General features: G+C 40.5%; 1 protein-coding gene across 3 annotated transcripts in view; it reads right to left on the reverse strand.

The window, feature by feature from the left end:
• The window catches only part of MINDY3 (MINDY lysine 48 deubiquitinase 3), a 94,815-nt gene that overhangs the window by 37,286 nt on the left and 37,579 nt on the right, over positions 1–19,950 (reverse strand). For 2 of the 3 annotated variants that reach the window (XM_060006298.1, XM_060006300.1), the window contains one exon: positions 15,430–15,510. The exons of the other annotated variant lie outside the window; for it this stretch is intronic. In XM_060006298.1, coding sequence (XP_059862281.1) covers positions 15,430–15,510 — 81 coding nt within the window. The remainder of the gene's footprint in view (positions 1–15,429; positions 15,511–19,950) is intronic. 3 annotated transcript variants of the gene reach the window in all.

The following is a 19,950-nucleotide window of genomic DNA, read 5'->3' on the forward strand; positions in this document are numbered from 1 at the left end:
GTTCAGAAGGCCTTCTTGGAGCATTCTCTACCTTGCTTAACAGAAACTGTCTCCTTCTTTGACGAGGTCCATGTACGTACACTGTACTACAATTCACCTCACCCACATCCTTCCCCCCCACAAGGTCGTTTTATTGTCAAACCATAAATACGACACTGAGATGAAATCATTTAAGCAACTGATCCTCCCTAACCATTAAAACGATGTCTTTTTGCCTTGGCATCAACCAACTGGGAAATAATGTTGCAAGAATTCGGGGTGTAGGGGGTGCTGAATTTCCGGCAGGGGCTTTTGGCGATTTAAGGAACCAAGTGGAACTTTCCTCTTCTCCCTAGGAATGTCCCACTTTTGGACAAGAACAGACAGGTAAAAAGAGCAACATTTAAACAGCTCAGTTTTAAATTTTATTACCTTGTAAAAATCTTTTTTTTTTTTTTTTCTGTTCCTTTCCTCCATTTGACATCAGTAAAAGTTTTAAACACCACAAAACTGATTTGGGTGTAAATGGCAAATGGTACCAAAACGAAATGAAACCAAAAATCCAAAGGACAAACAGAAAAAAAGCCTAAATAAACCCTCAAGTTTGGTCTTGGGGGTTTACATATCACAAGAACCGTCAACTCAACCCCCGGGCAACGTGACTCCTTGGAGAACTGCTGGGTCCACACCAATGACACAGGAGACCGGAAACAACGTCTTCTGTTAATTAACACAGCAAGGGTGACACTAGGTAACTTGTTTTTTTAAATACAGTACATTGTACACAGGTCCCAAGAAAACCCTGCATAAGCCCCTTGTGGAGAGTTGAGCCAATGCACTGGCTGTTTATAAAAATATTGTGTTGCTACAAAAGTATAAATTAATGCTACTGGTACTAAGAAATATTAAACACATAAAACTTCCAAGGATTAAGAAAAATATTCATTAGTACCTGTAGAAAACTCTGGCCTAAAAAGATTTTTTTGTGTTTCTTTTCTTGTAAATTTTTTTTTTTGGTATTTTTTTAAGATGACTTGAGTTTCTTGCACTCAGAGAGAGACACACAGTCAGCTGTGCCTATGGCATTGCCTAGAACGTCTTAACTACTGAGAAAGGCTGGGGGTGCACACGCATGGGTACTGAGTGGGGCCCGGGAGGGAGGGGCAGCAAGGCTTTCTCAAGATTTACCTGATGTGAAAGAATCACTGATGCGAAGTCACGGGGAAAAGAAAAAGGCAGGATCATCACAGCACAACTGAGAATAATTTATGCTTTTTTAAAAATATCTCTGCTTCAGGTGGTTGCACAAAATGATTTCCTGATGCTTGGCACCTGAATGACCCTGGACGCACTGCCCGGCGGGGCCGGGAGACTCCAGCCCCGTGCCAGGCCACGAGCTCGCTCACCGCTTTGGAACCCAGCCCCCTGGCTGGGTGGGAGGGAAGGGTCCCAGGTAGGGACCGGCTGCCACCTGGGCTGCTGGAGGAGCCCCCCTTCCGGCTGGCCTCAGACCCCACAGTCTCTTGCCAACCTGGACTTCAGGAAGTGCCACAGGGATCCCAGACCCCTGAGGCTGCGGACCAGGCCAGGCTGTGCCCCTTTAAGGAACTTTGGATCGAAGAGTCAAGGTGCCCGGTGGGACGCGTGAGTGGGGAAGACACCCATGGGTCCTGATGCTGACACCCAACTGCAAACGTAGCAACTCCTTCTCTGTACAGGAGTTGAACCTTTAAAGCATCGCCCGTGGTGGTGGAGGGGCATGAATATAACAAACGGCAACCCGCTGCCCTTCACCCTCATCAAAGTGGGAGCAGGTGCCTCTTCGCGCAGAAACCACAGGGTCCCTCCAGGGGATGGTGGGGCTCCACTGACCACGATCCTCAAACGCAAATGAAGAGAGGAAGAAAAACAACAACAACAAAATCCTCCAGAAAACCCTGAAAAGGGGACACTGGGAGGGAAACAGAAGAGGGAAAACGCTGCATCACTGGTGCACCATAACTGGCCTAGCAAACATAAGCCACAGTGAAGAGGGGGCAGGCCCCTTCCCAGTTCTCCCACTGGCCCGGCTGGATACAGGGGGCTGAGGTGGGGCTGGCGGGGCTGAGACAGGAGCCCCCAGCCACTGTCTCCAGCGGACAGCCTGAGCCTTACTTAGCCTCCTGGTTTCATCTAAACCAGCAGCCTTTCTAGAGGCCCTCCCTCAGGTACGTCCCAGGGACAGAGGCACTGCCGCTGTGCCCAAGGCAAGGGCAGAGCTTTGAACCTGCCCGGCTCAGTGGGCAGGAGGAGACTGCTGGCCGTGCTTTGGGTGCCTCCTCTTCCCGTCTCTGCAGGCACATCCATTGTCACAGCAACACTCAAGTACAGTCCCCTTCTGGGCCATGGCTCACAGGACCTCCCTTCTCCATCTACATCCCAGGTTCATTCCAAACCTGTCTTGTGAACCTGTGCCCGCAAGGGTGCATGCTGCATCCCTGGCAGCTCTCCAGGTGCCCACTTTCCAAGGAGTCTAGTCCAAGTCCAGGCGCAAGCCTAGGGGACCCCTAAAGGCAGAGGGTCTGCTTCACAGTGGAAAACACGCCCTGCAGAGTTTTTCTCTGGTGTTTCTCGGAAGTGCAGGAGAGAAAGGAGCAAACTGAAGGAGAAGACGCTTGCCAGCCTACAGAGCTGGTGTCAAAAAAAGTCCTTCCCAGAAATCTGGAGATGCAGAACGTCTCAACTGTGTCATCGGACTGTCCTCTCTTCACCAAGAAACCTTCTATTGGCGGGTTCTGTGAAACCCCTGCTGCTTGATGACTCTGAGCTCCTAAAAGGTCCCTGCAGTTAGATTCTGTGCTTTCCCCCCTCAATATTAACTAGAAAACTCCTATTTACATAGGGTAGCAAGCTACATTTTTTCCAACCACGTTCTCTAAAACACGTCAGAGTACAATATCATGTTTGCTGCTTCACACAGATGCTAAGATTAAAAAGATGACCATGTCTACACTGGATAGAAAAGATGACTTAATAAAACATGGCAGAGTTCAATTTAAAAATTTAAAGATTACATAGAGAAGATGGTCATAAATTATCTGAAGTTTTACAACCTATTCATAAAGGTTATTAAAATTTATTTTCAACATTGACATTCAAATAAATAAAACTCAATTGTGAAAAATCTCTCCCAGTCCTACAAAATGTGTTCAGTGATTCTCTATGGGTCAAGAAGACAGTTCCAATGATATAAAAATAAGTTCTGGGCCATTGGACATCTCAAATATCAAGTGATTTTATTAAGTAAACAGATGGCACTGAATTTAAAATGACAAACTTATAACTCTTTTTGAAAATTGTAATCACTTAGACTCCTAAAGATAAGCTGTTCATCTCGAAAAGAAACACCAAAACAGTTATTTCACTGAATAGAAACAATTTTCTTACCCATCCTCAACCATGAAGGCAAATTTTAAATATGATAGCGTATATAATGTGACAATGTTTACTTACAAATACTCATCAAAATTGTTTTTATTCACTAATCTGGAGAAAGAACCTGTGTATGTTATGTGTATTTAAGTTGATCAGGCAGAATAAAAGCAAGTCATTCTGTTTTTGTCTCCATATAGGATACTGCATGCATTAACTGTTATTTCTTGATTTATAAGCTTAAGATCTACTGAATATTTTTTTTAACAACCTTATGGGAGTATATATAATTGCTTTGCAATGGTATGTTAATTTCTGCTTTATAACAAAATGAATCAGCTATACATATACATATATCCCCATATCTCCTCCCTCTTGCGTCTCCCTCCCACCCTCCCTATCCCATCACTCAGGGTGGTCACAAAGCACGTGGCTGCTTCCCACTAGCTATCTATTTTACATTTGGTGGTGTATATATGTCCATGCCACTCTCTCACTTTGTCACAACTTACCCTTCCCCCTCCCTGTGTCCTCAAGTCCATTCTCTATGTCTGCGTCTTTATTCCTGTCCTGGCCCTACTTTCATCAGAACCATTTTTTTTTAGAATCCATATATATGTGTTAGCATATGGTATTTGTTTTTCTCCTTCTGACTTACTTCACTCTGTATGACAGACTCTAGTTCCATCCACGTCTCTACAAATAACTCAATTGCATTTCTTTTTATGGCTGACTAATATTCCATGGTATATATGTGCCACATCTTATTTATCCATTCATCTGTCGATGGACACTTAGGTTGCTTCCATGTCCTGGCTATTGTAAACAGAGCTGCAATGAACATTGTGGTACATGACTCTTTTTGAATTATGGTTTTCTCGGGGTGTATGCCCAGTAGTGGGATTGCTAGGTCATATGGTAGTTCTATTTGCAGTTTTCTAAGGAACCTCCATACTGTTCTCCACAGTGGCTGTATCACTTTACATTCCCACCAACAGTGTAAAGGGTTCCCTTTTCTCCACACCCTCTCCAGCATTTATTGTTTGTAAATTTTTTGATGACGGCCATTCTCACTGGTGTGAGGTGATACCTCATTGTAGTTTTTTTTTTTTCCGGTACGCGGGCCTCTCACTGTTGTGGCCTCTCCCGTTGCGGAGCAACAGGCTCTGGACGCGCAGGCTCCGCGGCCATGGCTCACGGGCCCAGCCGCTCCGCGGCGTGTGGGATCTTCCCGGACCGCGGCACGAACCCATGTCCCCTGCATCGGCAGGCGGACTCTCAACCACTGCGCCACCAGGGAAGCCCTGTCATTGTAGTTTTGATTTGCATTCTCTAATGATTAGTGATGTTGAGCATCCTTTTATGTGTTTGTTGGCAATCTGTTTATTTTCTTTGGAGAAATGTCTATTTAGGTCTTCTGCCCATTTTTGGATTGGGTCGTTTGTTTTTTTGATATTCAGCTGCATGAACTGCTTGTAAATTTTGGAGATTAATCCTTTGTCAGTTGCTTCAACTGCAAGTATTTTCTCCCATTCTGAGGGTTCTCTTTTGGTCTTGTTTATGGTTTCCTTTGCTGTGCAAAAGCTTTTAAGTTTCATTAGGTCCCATTTGTTCATTTTTGTTTTTATCTCCATTTCTCTAGGAGGTGGGTCAAAAAGGATCTTGCGGTGATTTCTGTCATAGGTGTTCTGCCTATGTTTTTCTCTAAGAGTTTAATAGTGTCTGGCCTTACATTTAGCTCTTTAATCTCTTTTGAGTTTATTTTTGTGTCTGGTGTTAGGGAGTGTCCTAACTTCATTCTTTTACATGTAGCTGTCCAGTTTTCCCAGCACCACAGATTGAAGAGGCTGTCTTTTCTCCACTGTATATTCTTGCCTCCTTTATCAAAAATAAGGTGACTATAGGTGCATGGGTTTATCTCTGGGCTTTCTATCCATTGACATATATTTCTGTTTTTGTATCAGTACCATACTGTCTTGATTACTGTAGCTCTGTAGTATAGTCTGAAGTCTGGGAGCCTGATACCTCCAGCTCCATTTTTCTTTCTCAAGATTGCTTTGGCTGGTTGGGATCTTTTGTTTCTCCATACAAATTGTGAAACTTATTGTTCTAGTTCTGTGAAAAATGCCATTGGTAGTTTGACAGGGATTGGACTGAATCTGTAGATTGCTTTGGGTAGTATAGTCATTTTCACAATGTTGATTCTTCCAACCAAGATAACAGTATATCTCTCCATCTGTTAGTATCATCTTTAATTTCTTTCATCAGTGTCTTATAGTTTTCTGCATACAGACCTTTTGTCTCCTTAGGTAGGTTTATTCCTAGGTATTTTATTCTTTTTGTTGCAGTGGTAAATGGGAGTGTTTCCTTAATTTCTATTTCAGATTTTTCATCATTAGTGTATAGGAATGCAAGAGAGTTCTGTGCATTAATTTTGTATCCTGCTACTTTACCAAATTCATTGATTAGCTCTAGTAGTTTTCTGGTAGCATCTTTAGGATTCTCTATGTGTAGTATCATCTCATTTGCAAACAGTGACAATTTTACTTCTTCTTTTCCGATTTGGATTCCTTTATCTTCTCTTATTGCCATGGCTAAAATTTCCAAAACTTTGGTGAATAATAGTGGTGAGGGCTGGCAACCTTGTCTTGTTCCTGATGTTAGAGGAAATGGTTTCAGTTTTTCACCACTGAGAACGATGTTGGCTGTGGGTTTGTCACATATGGCCTTTATTATGTCGAGGTAGTTTCCTTGTATGCCTACTTTCTGGAGAGTTTTTTTAATCAAAATTGCTGCTGAATTTTGTCGAAAGCTTTTTCTGCATTTATTGAGATGATCATATGGTTTTTCTCCTTCAGTTTGTTAATATGGTGTATCACATTGATTGATTTGCGTATATTGAAGAATCCTTGCATTCCTGGGATAAGCCCCACTTGATCATGGTGTATGATTGTTTGGATTAATGTGCTGTTGGATTCTGTTTGCTAGTATTTTGTGGAGGATTTTTGCATGTATATTCATCACTGATATTGGCCTGTAGTTTTCTTTCTTTGTGGCATCTTTGGTTTCGGTAACAGGGTGACAGTGGCCTCGTAGAGTGAGTTTGGGAGTGTTCCTCCTTCTGCTATATTTTGGAAGAGTTTGAGAAGGATAGGTGTTAGTTCTTCTCTAAATGTTTGATAGAATTTGCCTGTGAAGCCCTCTGGTCCTCAGCTTTTGTTTGTTGGAAGATTTTTAATTACAGTCTCAATTTCAGTGCTTGTGATTGGTCTGTTTATATTTTCTATTTCTTCCTGGTTCAGTCTTGGAAGATTGTGCTTTCCTAAGAATTAGTCCATTTCTTCCAGGTCGTCCATTTTATTGGCATATAGTTGCCTGTAGTAATCTTTCATGATTCTTTGTATTTCTGCATTGTCAGTTGTTACTTCTCCTTTTTCATTTCTAATTCTGTTGATTTGAGTCTTCCTTTTTATCCTGATGAGTCTGGCTAATGGTTTATCAATTTTGTTTATCTTCTCAATGAAACAGCTGTTAGTTTTATTGATCTTTGCTATTGTTTCCTTCATTTATTTTTCATTTATTTCTGATGTGATCTTTATGGTTTCTTTCCTTCTGCTAATTTTGGTTTTTTTTTTCTTTCTTTCTTTCTCTTAATGCTTTAGGTGAATGGTTAGGTTGTTTATTTGAGATTTTCTTGTTTCTTGACGTAGGACTGTATTGCTATAGACTTCCTCTTAGAACTGCTTTTGCTGCATCCCATAAGTTTTGGGTGGTTGTGTTTTCATTGTCATTTGTCTCTAGGTATATTTTGATTTCCTCTTTGATTTCCTCAGTGATCTCTTGGTTATTTAGTAGCATATTGTTTAGCCACCATGTGTTTGTAGTTTTTACAGTTTTTTTCTTGTAATTGATACCTAGTCTCACAGCACTGTGGTCTCAAAAGATACTTAATATGATTTCAATATTCTTAAATTTACCAAGGCTTGATTTGTGACCCAAATATGATCTATCCTGGAGAATGTTCCATGAGCACTTGAGAAGAAAGTGTATTCTGCTGTTTTCGGATGGAATGTCCTATAAATATCAATTAAGTCCATCTTGTTTAATGTATCATTTAAAGCTTGCGTTTCCTTATTTTCATTTTGGATGATCTGTCCATTGGTGAAAGTGCAGTGTTAAAGTCCCCTACTATGACTGTGTTACTGTCGATTTCCCCTTTTATGGCTGTTAGTATTTGCCTTATGTATTGAGGTGCTCCTATGTTGGGTGCATAAATATTTATTTACAATTGTTATATCTTCTTCTTGGATTGATCCCTTGATCATTATGTAGTGTCCTTCTTTGTCTCTTCTAATAGTCTTTATTTTAAAATCTATTTTGTCTGATAGGAGAATTGCTACTCCAGCTTTCTTTTGATTTCCATTTGCATGGAATATCTTTTTCCATCCCCTCACTTTCAGTCTGTATGTGTCCCTGGGTCTGAAGTGGGTCTCTTGTAGACAGCAGATATATGGGTCTTATTTTTGTGTCCATTCAGCCAGTCTACGTCTTTTGGTTGGAGCATTTAATCCACTTACATTTAAGGTAGTTATTGATATATATGTTCCTATTACCCTTTTCTTAATTGTTCTGGGTTTGTTATTGTAGGTCTTTTCCTTCTCTTGTGGTTTCCTGCCTAAAGAAGTTCCTTTAGCATGTTTTGTAAAGCTGGTTTGCTGGTGCTGAATTCTCTTAGCTTTTGCCTCGCTGTAAAGGTTTTAATTTCTCCTTCGAATCTGAATGAGATCCTTGCTACGTACAGTAATCTTGGTTGTAGGTTTTTCCCTTTCATCACTTTAAATATGTCCTGCCACTCCCTTCTGGCTTGCAGAGTTTCTGCTGAAAGATTAGCTGTTAACCTTATATGGATTCCCCTGTATGTTATTTGTTGTTTTTCCCTTGCTGCTTTTAATATTTTTTCTTTGTATTTAATTTTTGTGATTAATATGTGTCTTGGCATATTTCTCCTTGGATTTATCCTGTGTGGGACTCTCTGCGCTTCCTAGCCTTGATTGACTATTTCCTTTCCCATATTAGGGAAGTTTTCAATAATCTCTTCAAATATTTTCTCAGTCCCTTTATTTTTCTCTTCTTTTTCTGGGATCCCTATAATTTGAATGTTGGTGCATTTAATGTTTTCCCAGAGGTCTCTGAGACTGTCCTCGATTCTTTTCATTCTTTTTTCTCTATTCTTCTCTGTGGTATTATTTCCACTATTTTATCTTCCAGGTCACTTATCTGTTCTTCTGCCTCAGTTATTCTGCTATTGATTTCTTCTAGAGAATTCTTAATTTCATTTATTATGTTGTTCATCATTGTTTGTTTGCTCTTTAGGTCTTCTAGGTCCTTGTTAAACATTTCTCATATTTTCTCCATTCTATTTCCAAGATTTTGGATCATCTTTACTATCATTACTCTGAATTCTTTTTCAGGTAGACTGCCTATTCCCTCTTCATTTGTTTGGTCTGGTGGGTTTTTACCTTGTTCCTTCATCTGCTGTGTGTTTCTCTGCCTTCTCATTTTGCTTAACTTACTGTGTTTAGGGTCTCCTTTTTGCAGGTTCATAGTTCCCATTGTTTTTGGTGTCTGCCCCCAGTGGGTAAGGTTGGTTCAATGGGTTGTGTAGGCTTCCTGGTGGAGGGGACTGGTGCCCGTGTTCTGGTAGATGAGGATGGATCTTGTCTTTCTGGTGGGCAGGACTGCATCCAGTGGTGTGTTTTGAGGTGTCTATGTCCTTATTATGATTTTAGGCAGCCTCTCTGCTAATGGGTGGGGTTGTGTTCCTGTCTTTCAGTTGTTTGGCATAGGGTGCCCAGCACTACAGCTTGCTGGTCGTTGAATGGAGCTGAGTCTTAGTGTTGAGATGGAGATCTCTGGGAGAGCTTTTGCCGTTTGATATTACATGGAGCTGGGAGGTCACTGATGGACCAATGTCCTGAACTCGGCTCTCCCACCTCAGAGCCACAGGCCTGACACCCGGCCGGAGCATGAAGAGCCTGTCAGCCACATGGCAGGGATCAGCTCCACGGACTGCAGGGGCCTTCAGGGGCACCCAGGCGCCAGGGGGGGACCATCCTCCCACAGCAGCCTCTAGGGTAGGGCCCGTGTCAGACCACCGGGATCTACTGAATTCTTGTAATCAAAGACAACTTGGCACACTTACGTCCCCTTTTCCCCCTTTATCAAGTACTAACATGCTTATATCACAATGTGAAATAAATCTTCGGTGTTTTCTGCTAATTTATTTCTTTAACAGCAATCTATAGAGCATGAACACTGTGCCTGACACTGTTCTTGGTGTTAGGAAACAGAAACAAAACAGACCAAAATCCTGCTGTCATAAAGCTTACTAGTGAGGCAGGTAATACATAAAACAAATAACTAAGATATATAGTATGTGCCTAGTAACCAGGATTTATTAAAACCTTTCATTTCAATAAAAAGACAAACAACCTAATTCAAAAATAGACAAGGGACCTGAATAGACAATTCTCCAAAGAAGATATACAAATGGCCAAAAAGCACATAAAAAGATGATCAACATCATCAGTCATGAGGAAAATGTAAATCAAACCACAAAGACCACTTAGCTGCAACTAAGAGTCCACATGCTGCAAGTAAGAAGTCTACATGCTGCAACTAAGAGCCCGCAGGCTGCAACCAACACCCAGTGTGGCCAAAATAAATAAATAATATTTTTTTAAAAAATCTATTTTTGAGGGAATTCCCTGGTGGTACAGTGGTCGGGACTCCTCACTTTCACTGCCAATGGTGTGGGCTCAATCCCTGGACAGGGAACCAAAATCCCGCAAGCTGCGTGGTGCGGCACGGCCCCCGCCAAAAATAAATCTATTTTCGAGAATGAGCGGGAGAGAGAATCTTAATGAAAAGGGGGAAAGGATGGGGTTGAGCTTTTAGAAAAGGTGGCTAGAGAAGGCCTCACTAAGGAGGTGACACTTGAATGCTGACCTGAAGGTAGGAAGGAATCCTTTATACAGACATCTGATGCAGGGGCAGAGGGCTTGCCTCACTTTTGAGGCAGAGGGAAGGCCACCGTGGCCAAGCAAGACAGGAGGGGAGAGTAGTAGGAAATGAGATTAGAGGGCAACAGGGAATCTGATTAGCAAAGGAAGGGCCTAGGGGGTCATTCTAAGGACTTTGGCTTTTACTCTTAGTGAAAAGGGAGCCAATGACGTGAAGTGACTTACATTTTAATGGGCTCCTTTTACTCCTGAATTGAGAAGCTACTACAGACCCATGAAGGGCAACAGCATGGTCTAGTCATCAGTTAGGAAGCTAGAGCAATGATGGAGGAAAGAGAATTCTCCAATTTGTCTTTCAATTCTTTCAGTAAGTTTTCAGTTTCTCTTTCGTCCTTCAAATGTTCTGTCCTTATCGCCTCCATAGTTTCATGGATATAATAACTTCTCTTACGGTTTTTGGTTTTTTGAAGTTTTTCTTTCATGCCTTCACTGTCTCTGATCTTTTCGGTTCCTTTTTCCTTATTTGCTCTTATTTCTGTTTTTCTTTTTTTTTGGCCAAGCCACTTGGCTTGCAGTATCTTAGTTCCCCAATCAGGGACTGAACCCGTGCCCCCTGCAGTGAGAGCGTGGAGTTCTAACCACTGGAATGCCAGGGAAGTCCTTGATTTCTGTTTTTCACGTTAGCATTCCTCAAATATCTGATGATCCTTGGTGGTCTGCTAATATGTGGAAAAACTAAAAAGCACTGTCTGTGTGGGCAGGACTTGGAAACCTCACTGTGAGATTATTTGGTTGGGCCGTTTCATTGCAGTATCTTGACCTGGTCAATTTGGCCAAAGAAAAATAAATTGCTTTAATCATGAGTGGGTACATTCAACAAGTGAAAAGCTGCTGAGATCTAATCATTAAAAACACACATCTCATGAGGCTTCTCACCCCTCGTCTATCCGAGCCACTCTATCACCAAGTCCTGTCAGCTTAACTCGGGTATAAATCTCTCAAATTTATATACAGTTGATCCTTGAACAATGCAGGGGTTGGGGGTGCTGACCCTCACTCAGCACCACCGAAAACTCACATTTAACTTATAATCGGTCCTATGTATCCATGGTTCCTCTGTATCTGTGGTTCCGCATCCACGGATTCAACCACCTGGGGATCCAACCAACTGGGAAGTGTGTAGGATTTACTATGGAAAAATAATCCGTGTGTAAGTGGACCCGCTCAGTTCAAACCCGGTGTTGTTCAAGCTGTACTTCTATCCATCTCTATCATCATTCCCCTGGACCAAACTACACTTTGCTCACCAGGAAGACTACGGGAGTCTTGTTCACCTACTCCTAGGATATCCTTCAGTGTCTGTCTTCCACAACTGGCCAGAGTGATCTTTACAAAGTGCATTTTTAGTCCTGCTCCCTTCCTTCATATCTCCCCCCCAAACTACTCCCACCGATTTTTAAAGTCTAGTGGCGGTCCTTACTCTTAGAAGAGAGTCGCATGGGCTGCCTACCTTTGCAGCCTCCTCCCGCCCCCGGTCCCGCCCCCAGTTCTCAGCGCTCCTGCTCTCCTCTCCGTTGTTCACACCACAGTCCTTTCTTCTATGGCTGTTTGCTTGCTCCAACTGTTTCTTTAAGTAGGGAATGCTCTTTTTTCCCTCTCCCTGTAGTTTCATCTTACTGATGCCTCAGGGCTCACATTCAACATCAATTCCTCAAGGAGAGGTTCCTAATCTTCCTTAAAGCTTTACAGACCTGTGTTTTGTTAGCATCCATCACAGATGTAATTTTATAAGTGTGACTCTTTGATTAATGCCTCCCCCGTTAAAATGCACACTTCCATAAAAACAGGTGCCTAATCCTTTCCCTTACCATGTATTCACAGCACCCTGCATAATATCAGGCACATATTATATGCCCTGTAAATATCTGACAAATGGGTATATACGTGAAGGCAGAGAACTGCAACTATTACCACCTCCAGTGTGTAAGTCACATGAAGAAGGTGACTGCTTTTCAAAGGCATTTTACAATGCCAAATTACAGACTGCCTTGAAAACTGTGACCTTAAAACATGCTTTTTTACTTCATCGTAATCAGGACAAAGAAATCAGCACACAAAATACATTTCCAGACAAACACACACACCAGTTTTACAGAAAAAGATATAAACATTCACATTAAGGTCTGGGGCAGGTGGGGGGCCGGGAACAAAACTCTGTTGTTCATTTCAGGCCAAGAACATAAAGTGAACCTACCTACCAGAAACAAAGAAACCAAAAATCAAACAGAATAACAAAAACAAAGCCATAGCTAAAATTACTTGTGCAAATACATAAATATCCAAGAAAGAATGACCAAGTAATGGATCTTGTTGTAACGTAAAGAAAAGCAAAATTGACAGTATTTTCTATATGATAAAGACTATATAAATACTGCTTCATTTAAAAAAACTTAAAATTGGACCTAGTAAATGCTACCAAGTATCATCAATGTTATTTACCATTTACATGTTCTTCCAGCTTTAGAATACTTTATTTCAAAGGGAAAATTTTTTTACCTGTAACTCTATAAAGATAACACGTTCAAGCAATCCAAATTCAATTGTGCTAAAATTCACGGAAAAGGAAGTACCCGTGCTTTTAAGAAGCTTCAGAGTGAGTCATGAGGACATATTTTTAGAAGATATAAACGTCACTGGAACCCAACTGTAGGAAATTCGTGCAAAGGCTTTATTCATTAAACTAATGAATTTCTCTACAGTATGTGCCAGTCTATATACCAGATGGGGAAAACACAAAGGTAAGTATCAAAACAATCAGTACAAAATTTAAGAGTTCTAAAAGAGAGATAAGGTATTTGGAATACCTGGTCTTTATGATTTATAACAGTAGAAGAACCTGAAATCTTAACGTAAGCTTTTCTAGAATTACTTCATGTGTGTGTGCACTTTCCTATCAGGATTATTAGCAGCTTCAAGGATGCAAATACATGAAGACAGATTTAAAAACCCTGACTGACATCCACGGTGTACGCTGAGTGTGTTTTGTCAGGTCCACAACTGGTGTGGCAGGGTTTTTAAAGTTTTCCTATGTACTTCATGGCTCAATTCCACTTTTCAATGCAGTGGCTGGGGCCTACGGATAAGAAGATGAATGAGAGAGTCCGTGCCCCACTGCTGACCACGGGCCATGCAAAGAAAGGCGCGGGTAGTAGCAACGGTGCATCATGTGATAAATGCAACAGCACAATGGACCCACTGCTATGGGAACAACAAAGAATACCAGAACAGGTAGGTAAGGAGTGTCTACTCCATAGAAAGGTGGGTATCATTCACTCCCATGACTCTCTCAACATACCTAACATTTCGATGTTTGAAAACAAAATGTCTGCATATTTACATAGCGCAAGTGACACTGTTCCTTCTATTAACCTCCCGTGAAACCTCTTCTGCTGTTTTGACAACAAAATCATTTCTTAAATATCAATCATAAAATTTAAGGTTTAAAATATTTTTATCTTAGTATCTTTTATATTTGACACATATAGTTTGATAGAATTTATTAGTTTTCCTAATGTTAAAGAATAGGGTTGGTGATAAAAATAATAATTGGCTTGAAAATACATTTCTGTATGTGAATTGGAATTGATTTCCTTTTCTGGAAATTTATAACACTTGACACTAAAATGAGTCAAATGATGAAATCCTCACAGGCAGGAATTAGTTGTTTAGGTTCTGTAGTTTACATTTGCTTTTAACTTCTTCCTCTCTACTTCAGGAGGAAAATATATAGCAAAAGCCGTCAGACGAAATGTAACAAATCAGTATGGTCTGTACTCTTACGGTTGTATTTTATAGCTTTCCCTGTTTAAGGAAAGGTAAGTATGTTTCTTTCACTAAATCCACTAGCTGGATGTTTGCCAGCACAATAAAAGTGAATACAGTAATAAATAATGAAATAGATCCACAAAACTTAGCACTGTCAGTTCAGTCTTTGGTACAATTTATACAATTCATACTTCTTACAGAAACAAATAAAGTACTTTAACAAGTACAAGCTGAAAAAGCACGTTGAGTAATCAGGAAAGTGCAACAGAATTAAGAAACATCAAAAATATAATTATATATTTTCTTCCTTTAGTCCAACATCTAGCAACTCTATGTAGGCATACCAGAAATGTTTAATAAATGTAGAATAATGAAAACGGCAATGATGATGATGACAACAGCTAAGATATACTGGGCATTTAACTTGTACTAGGTACTGCTAATTGTTTAATATTTAAGCCTGACAACAATCCTAAGAGCAAGGCACTATTATTAAACCCTATTTTAAAGACATGGGAGAAGAGGCTGAGCCATGTTAGGAAGCGGCATGGTTGGGATTCTAACGAAGGCTGTCTGACTTCAAGGCTCTTAACCACTCAATTGTGGAAAAAGAAATATTATAAAGGCTGGGATTTATCAACAGTTTTGTTGCAAGAACTTTATAACAAACATATTCAAATGTATTTAATCTAGTTCAATATTGTAATATTGTATCTACTAAAACTGTAGGAAATATTCCATCCTGAAAGAGCAACTGACTTGTATACCACTGAACTATTAATAGATTTTAAAATGCTTTTTCCTAGATGTTATAAATAAAACTATTTTATATCACGTAAGTTAGATTCTTATCCTCTCTGCAAAAGAGTAAACCAAAACATTTAATTTCAATTATTTTCACCATAACACAAGTGATTTCTGAAAAAAATCAAGAGCCAAAGTTCTAAAGTTGGAAAAGATAAAGAAATTATAAGTAAATCATGACTGATTTTACTGAAATGATTCCAAAACCAAAGCAGTACAACAGTACGCCCTTTAGTATTAACTTTTTAGATTTTGAAACAATCCACTTCACAGTGGGAATACACTGAAGTCTGTACAAAGATCCAAACTAAACATGGACTTATATTACTTGTTTGCCTGATGTCATACTTACAAAAAAAAAAAAAAAAAAATCCTGCAATAAGCATACCTTGGCAAAAAATACGGTGAGGTGAGTTTCACTGCCAACAATCCAAATAGGGAATTTTGGAGATTTCAAGTAAGAACCAACCTAGAACAAATGTAGCAAAATAAATACACAAATGAAAATTTTATACTGCCTGTTAAATATCTGCCAACGAATATTTGAAGCATAACTGAAGTGTCTAATTCATATTGAAAGGGAATAATGGATTGTGCCAGAATGCCTTACCCATAATGGTCAAATGCTAAGTGTAAAAAAGGAATGTTATAAAGACTGTCAGGGCTAAGTTTTTAACTACACCTTTCCACTAGAAGAATAATACAGATTTAACACAGCTAAAAAGAATTAGTTTAGCTCTAAGAATCATTCTCAGGTTTCACTAAAGATCCTAGATAAAATGACCACTTCTAGAAATTCAGCTTGGTACCTCAAACCCTAAAACTATAACCTTGACAACAATTATCAGGAAAATAATTATAAATTAACAAGTGAGTAGATATATGAATAAATAAGGGGAAAAACCTTAAGAATATTCTGTCTTCAAAGAACCTGGGGCAACACAGTAATCTCTCTAAAGCAAAACACACACTCCCAAACATTTAAGAATATAAAAGAATCCTGTCATTTGATTCTTCATGGTAGGAAGTAAATTCAAAGTTTTACAGTATTAAGTCTCTTTAAAATATGTAAGAAGTTATACTTTATAGCCTGCCTTCGAGGTTATATATTTAATATAAAAATGACAGTACCCCAAATTTGAGAGTATGATTTTTTTGTGCGTGACCGAGAAAAAAAAGCTTAAAATTCAACAGACTTGTGAACTCGGATCACGTTCACATGAATCACCCACACTCTTAGATGGACAAAGACTCTGACAACTAGCCTTACCAATCACATGTGCTGAATTTTCTTTTCTCACACAGACTCCCTAGAACTGGAAAATTCCAGGTGGCTGCTCGCAGCAGTCAGGGCCAACCATTCGCCCCTAAGCAGCCAAAAGCCCTGCTCTGGTGCCCGGCTTTCAACCACCCTTTGGAACTGACTGCTATCATTAGGAGGGAAATGGGAAAGAGGCGGGTACTCTTTTGTATTCGGGGATCGTAAAGCTAGTATCTTTGACCTAGGAGGACAGGGAGGGATGAGCGGATGTGCTAACAGCAGTGGTGAACCAGCAGAGGAGGAAGGATGGTTTGAGGACAAGAGAAAAGTGTTAACAGCACAAGGACAAAGAAACAGGAAAAGCTCTGGTCACAGTTCAGAGTGAAGGGATTTTAGAGGTGTTCAGTGCAAGGCCTTCCACTTTACATAAGGAAGCTGCGAACTCCACAGGACCCGTGCTTCGCCGGAATTCAGACAGCTAACTAGTACAGAGCTGGGGTTAAAGCTCAGGTTTTATAATTCCTCATGTGGCAGCTTTCTATTACATCACGCTGCCTCTTGCAGTGAAAAGTTCAGGTGCTGTTTAACTTCTCCTTTAGAAAAAGTGTGTGTGTATATATATGTGTGTGCGTTTAAGGTAGAAGTAAAACATGAGGATAAAATTACAAACAGTGGGATCAAAGGGTAAATGAGTGCTGAGCTCACGAAGTGTTTGTAATAAGAAAAATAAATAAAAGAAGGCATAAATGGAGCAACCACTTTGGAAAACAGTTTGACAGTTCCTCCAAAAGCTACGTATATAACTACCATATGACCAAGTAATTTCACTCCTGGGTATACACTCAAGACAAATAAAAACATGCTCACTAAAGACTTATATATTAATGTTCATAGCAGTATTATGCGTAATAGTCAAAAATCAGAAACAAGCCAAATGTCCATCAACTGATAAATAGAAAAATGAAACTGATATAAACTGATATATCACACAATAGAATATTATTTGGTCATACAAAGGAATGAAGTACTAATACATGTTAAAACATGAATGAAGACTGAGAACATTATGCTAAGTAAAAGAAGCCAGACACTAAAGGCCACATACTGTAGGATTCCATTTAAATGAAATGTCCAAAACAGGCAAAACTGCAGAGACAGAAAGTTGCCAGGGGCTGGGGAGGAACGAGGAGGTGACAGCTAAAGGGTTTAGAGCAGGAGTCCCCAACCTTTTTGGCCGGTTACGTGGAAGACAATTTTTCCATGGACCGGGGTTGCAGGGGAGTGGGGGGAATGGGGGCGGGGGCGGATGGCTCAGGCGGTAATGCGAGCAATGGGGAGCAGTGGGGAGTGGCAGATGAAGCGTCGCTCGCTTGCTCGCTCGCCCGCCGCTTACTTCCTGCTGTGAGGCCTGGGGTTTGGGGACCCCTGGTTTAGAGGATCTTTTTGGAGAGAGGAAAACATATTGGTATTAGATAGTGGTCATAATGGCACAGCCCTATGAATATACGAAAAACCACTCAATAGCACACTTTAAAATGGTGAATTTTATGCATGAGTTATGTATGAGTTTTTTAAAAGGTGCACAGCCAAAAGCACTGAGTCACCTTTTATCTCACGTGCGAGTATGCGCACGCACGCATACAGGGGCAGGAGAGGGAAAGAGAGAGAGAGACACCTAGAGAGCCCGTGAGAGAGACTGTTTCATTTGTCTTAATGAACACATACGAGCAAAATTATATGAAAATGTTAATTTCAATTCTAAAGGGCAATTTGCTGCACTATCAAAGAACAGGGAGATGTTCAGATTCACAAAACTAATACAAACACAATTATTCCCTTAAGGCCATTTCTCTAAATGTTTGATGATAAGTGAATGTATATATATTTTCAGACGGATATCTACAGTTATATACAGATGAGCACCAGAGTGTAAGAGAGAGTGTTTTTTGGTTTTTGTTTTGTTTCTTTAATGCTGTCTTAACTCAGCTTTGAGGCCCTGACTGGGGGCTGGTCAATTCCCTTAAAAAAGACAGCTCATTAAGTCCAAACCCCAGACACCTGACATGTCTCCTCACCCCAGGCCACTCTGCATGGCCCTAATCGCTCTGGAGTCAGGCCCCAGACAACAAGGGACAACTCCCAAGCCCAGAGCTCACCCAAACTATTCAAACCAGCCAGGTCACAGGGAGCCCAGGCAACCCAGCTAACTCCATCCCAATTTCCACACGTAAGCTGCTCCCTAGGGCTGCAGCCTGCTGTTGCCTTGTCCCCAGGTATAATTCTCTTCTTGGCATTCTCTTGTTTGGAGCTGTAGGTCACAGAGTTCTGCCTTTCATCTATCTGAGTATCAGCGTGCTGTATCCCACCATTAAAAATATCTTTAAACCTAGAAAACACCACAGTTACCGCTAGAACACTAGAGCAGTAACACTAGGTTGGCACTAGAGCAATAATACTGGAGTAACAGGAGAATATACAGCAGCTAATGACTTCCCACTAAGATCTTGGGGATAAAACAGACATTCCTCTGTTCTATCTAACAGTTAAAGAAAAGCAAATGCACATATTTAGAAAATTACAATTCTGGCGAAATTGTCTGCTCATTCATTCAACACGTATTGACTGAGCATCTACTATGTACCCAGAAGGGCGATGTGCCTGCCTTCAAAGAGTTCACATTCCATTAGGGACAACAGAAAAACAAATTCAAGAGTAGAAAAAAGATAACCAAATCAATAAAAAAGATCACTGCAAAGTGATTATTCCTATGAAATAATGTGAAAGAGTCACGGAGGGAATGGTCCAGGAAAGGGTCTCTGAGGCACAGTCTGAAGTAGAGTCTGAAGGAGAGAGTGAGCCATCCATTTAACAGCTGGAGTATTCCACGCAGAAATGAAGGAAGTACGAAGGCTCACCAGGTAGGAAAGGGCCTGGCGTGTATGAAAAACTGACAGGAGACCAGCGTGGCTGGAGCACAGCAATGGAGAGAGTGCAACGCAACTCTGGAAGGACAGACAGAATCCAGACCATCAGGGCCTTAAGGCCACAGGGTGAAGATTTCAAAATATATCATCTTCACACCCTATCTGTCTGCAAAACACACACCACAGTTTTTAGAAAACAGCTTCACTGACGTATCTTTGACATACAAAAATTGTATGTATTTAAGGTGTACAACTTGATACCTGGATATATGTACACACCGTAAAAAGATCACCACAATCAAGCTAAGTAACATATCCACCGCTTCTGTGTGGTCACCATTTTTTACGTGCACACACACTTTTAGGAATATGAGCGTCTGCGGGTGTGCTGGGGAGGAGACGCAGTTTGATTCTCCAGTCGCTAGGCTTCCTCAGAATAGCTTTACCTTGTGTAATTAAAGTCACTGAAAATATAAGAGTTGCTACTGTTTGACAGTACAATTACTACTAATGAATAAGGGCAGGATGACACCTATTTGATTATCATATCCCTGTCACCCCTGTTCAACTGTTGTCATGAAAGAGGAATGCTGTCTGGTAAAAAAGAAAGGGAGGGGAGGAAGGGAAGGAAGGAAGAAAGGAAAAAAGAAAGAAAGGCACTGTTATTGTTACTAAAAATAATCAACCACTGCTATGGAACCACCATTCTAAAATGGAAAAGAAT

The sequence above is a fragment of the Delphinus delphis genome, chromosome 2 (assembly GCF_949987515.2).
Source record: "Delphinus delphis chromosome 2, mDelDel1.2, whole genome shotgun sequence".
Classification (NCBI taxonomy): Eukaryota; Metazoa; Chordata; class Mammalia; order Artiodactyla; family Delphinidae; genus Delphinus; species Delphinus delphis.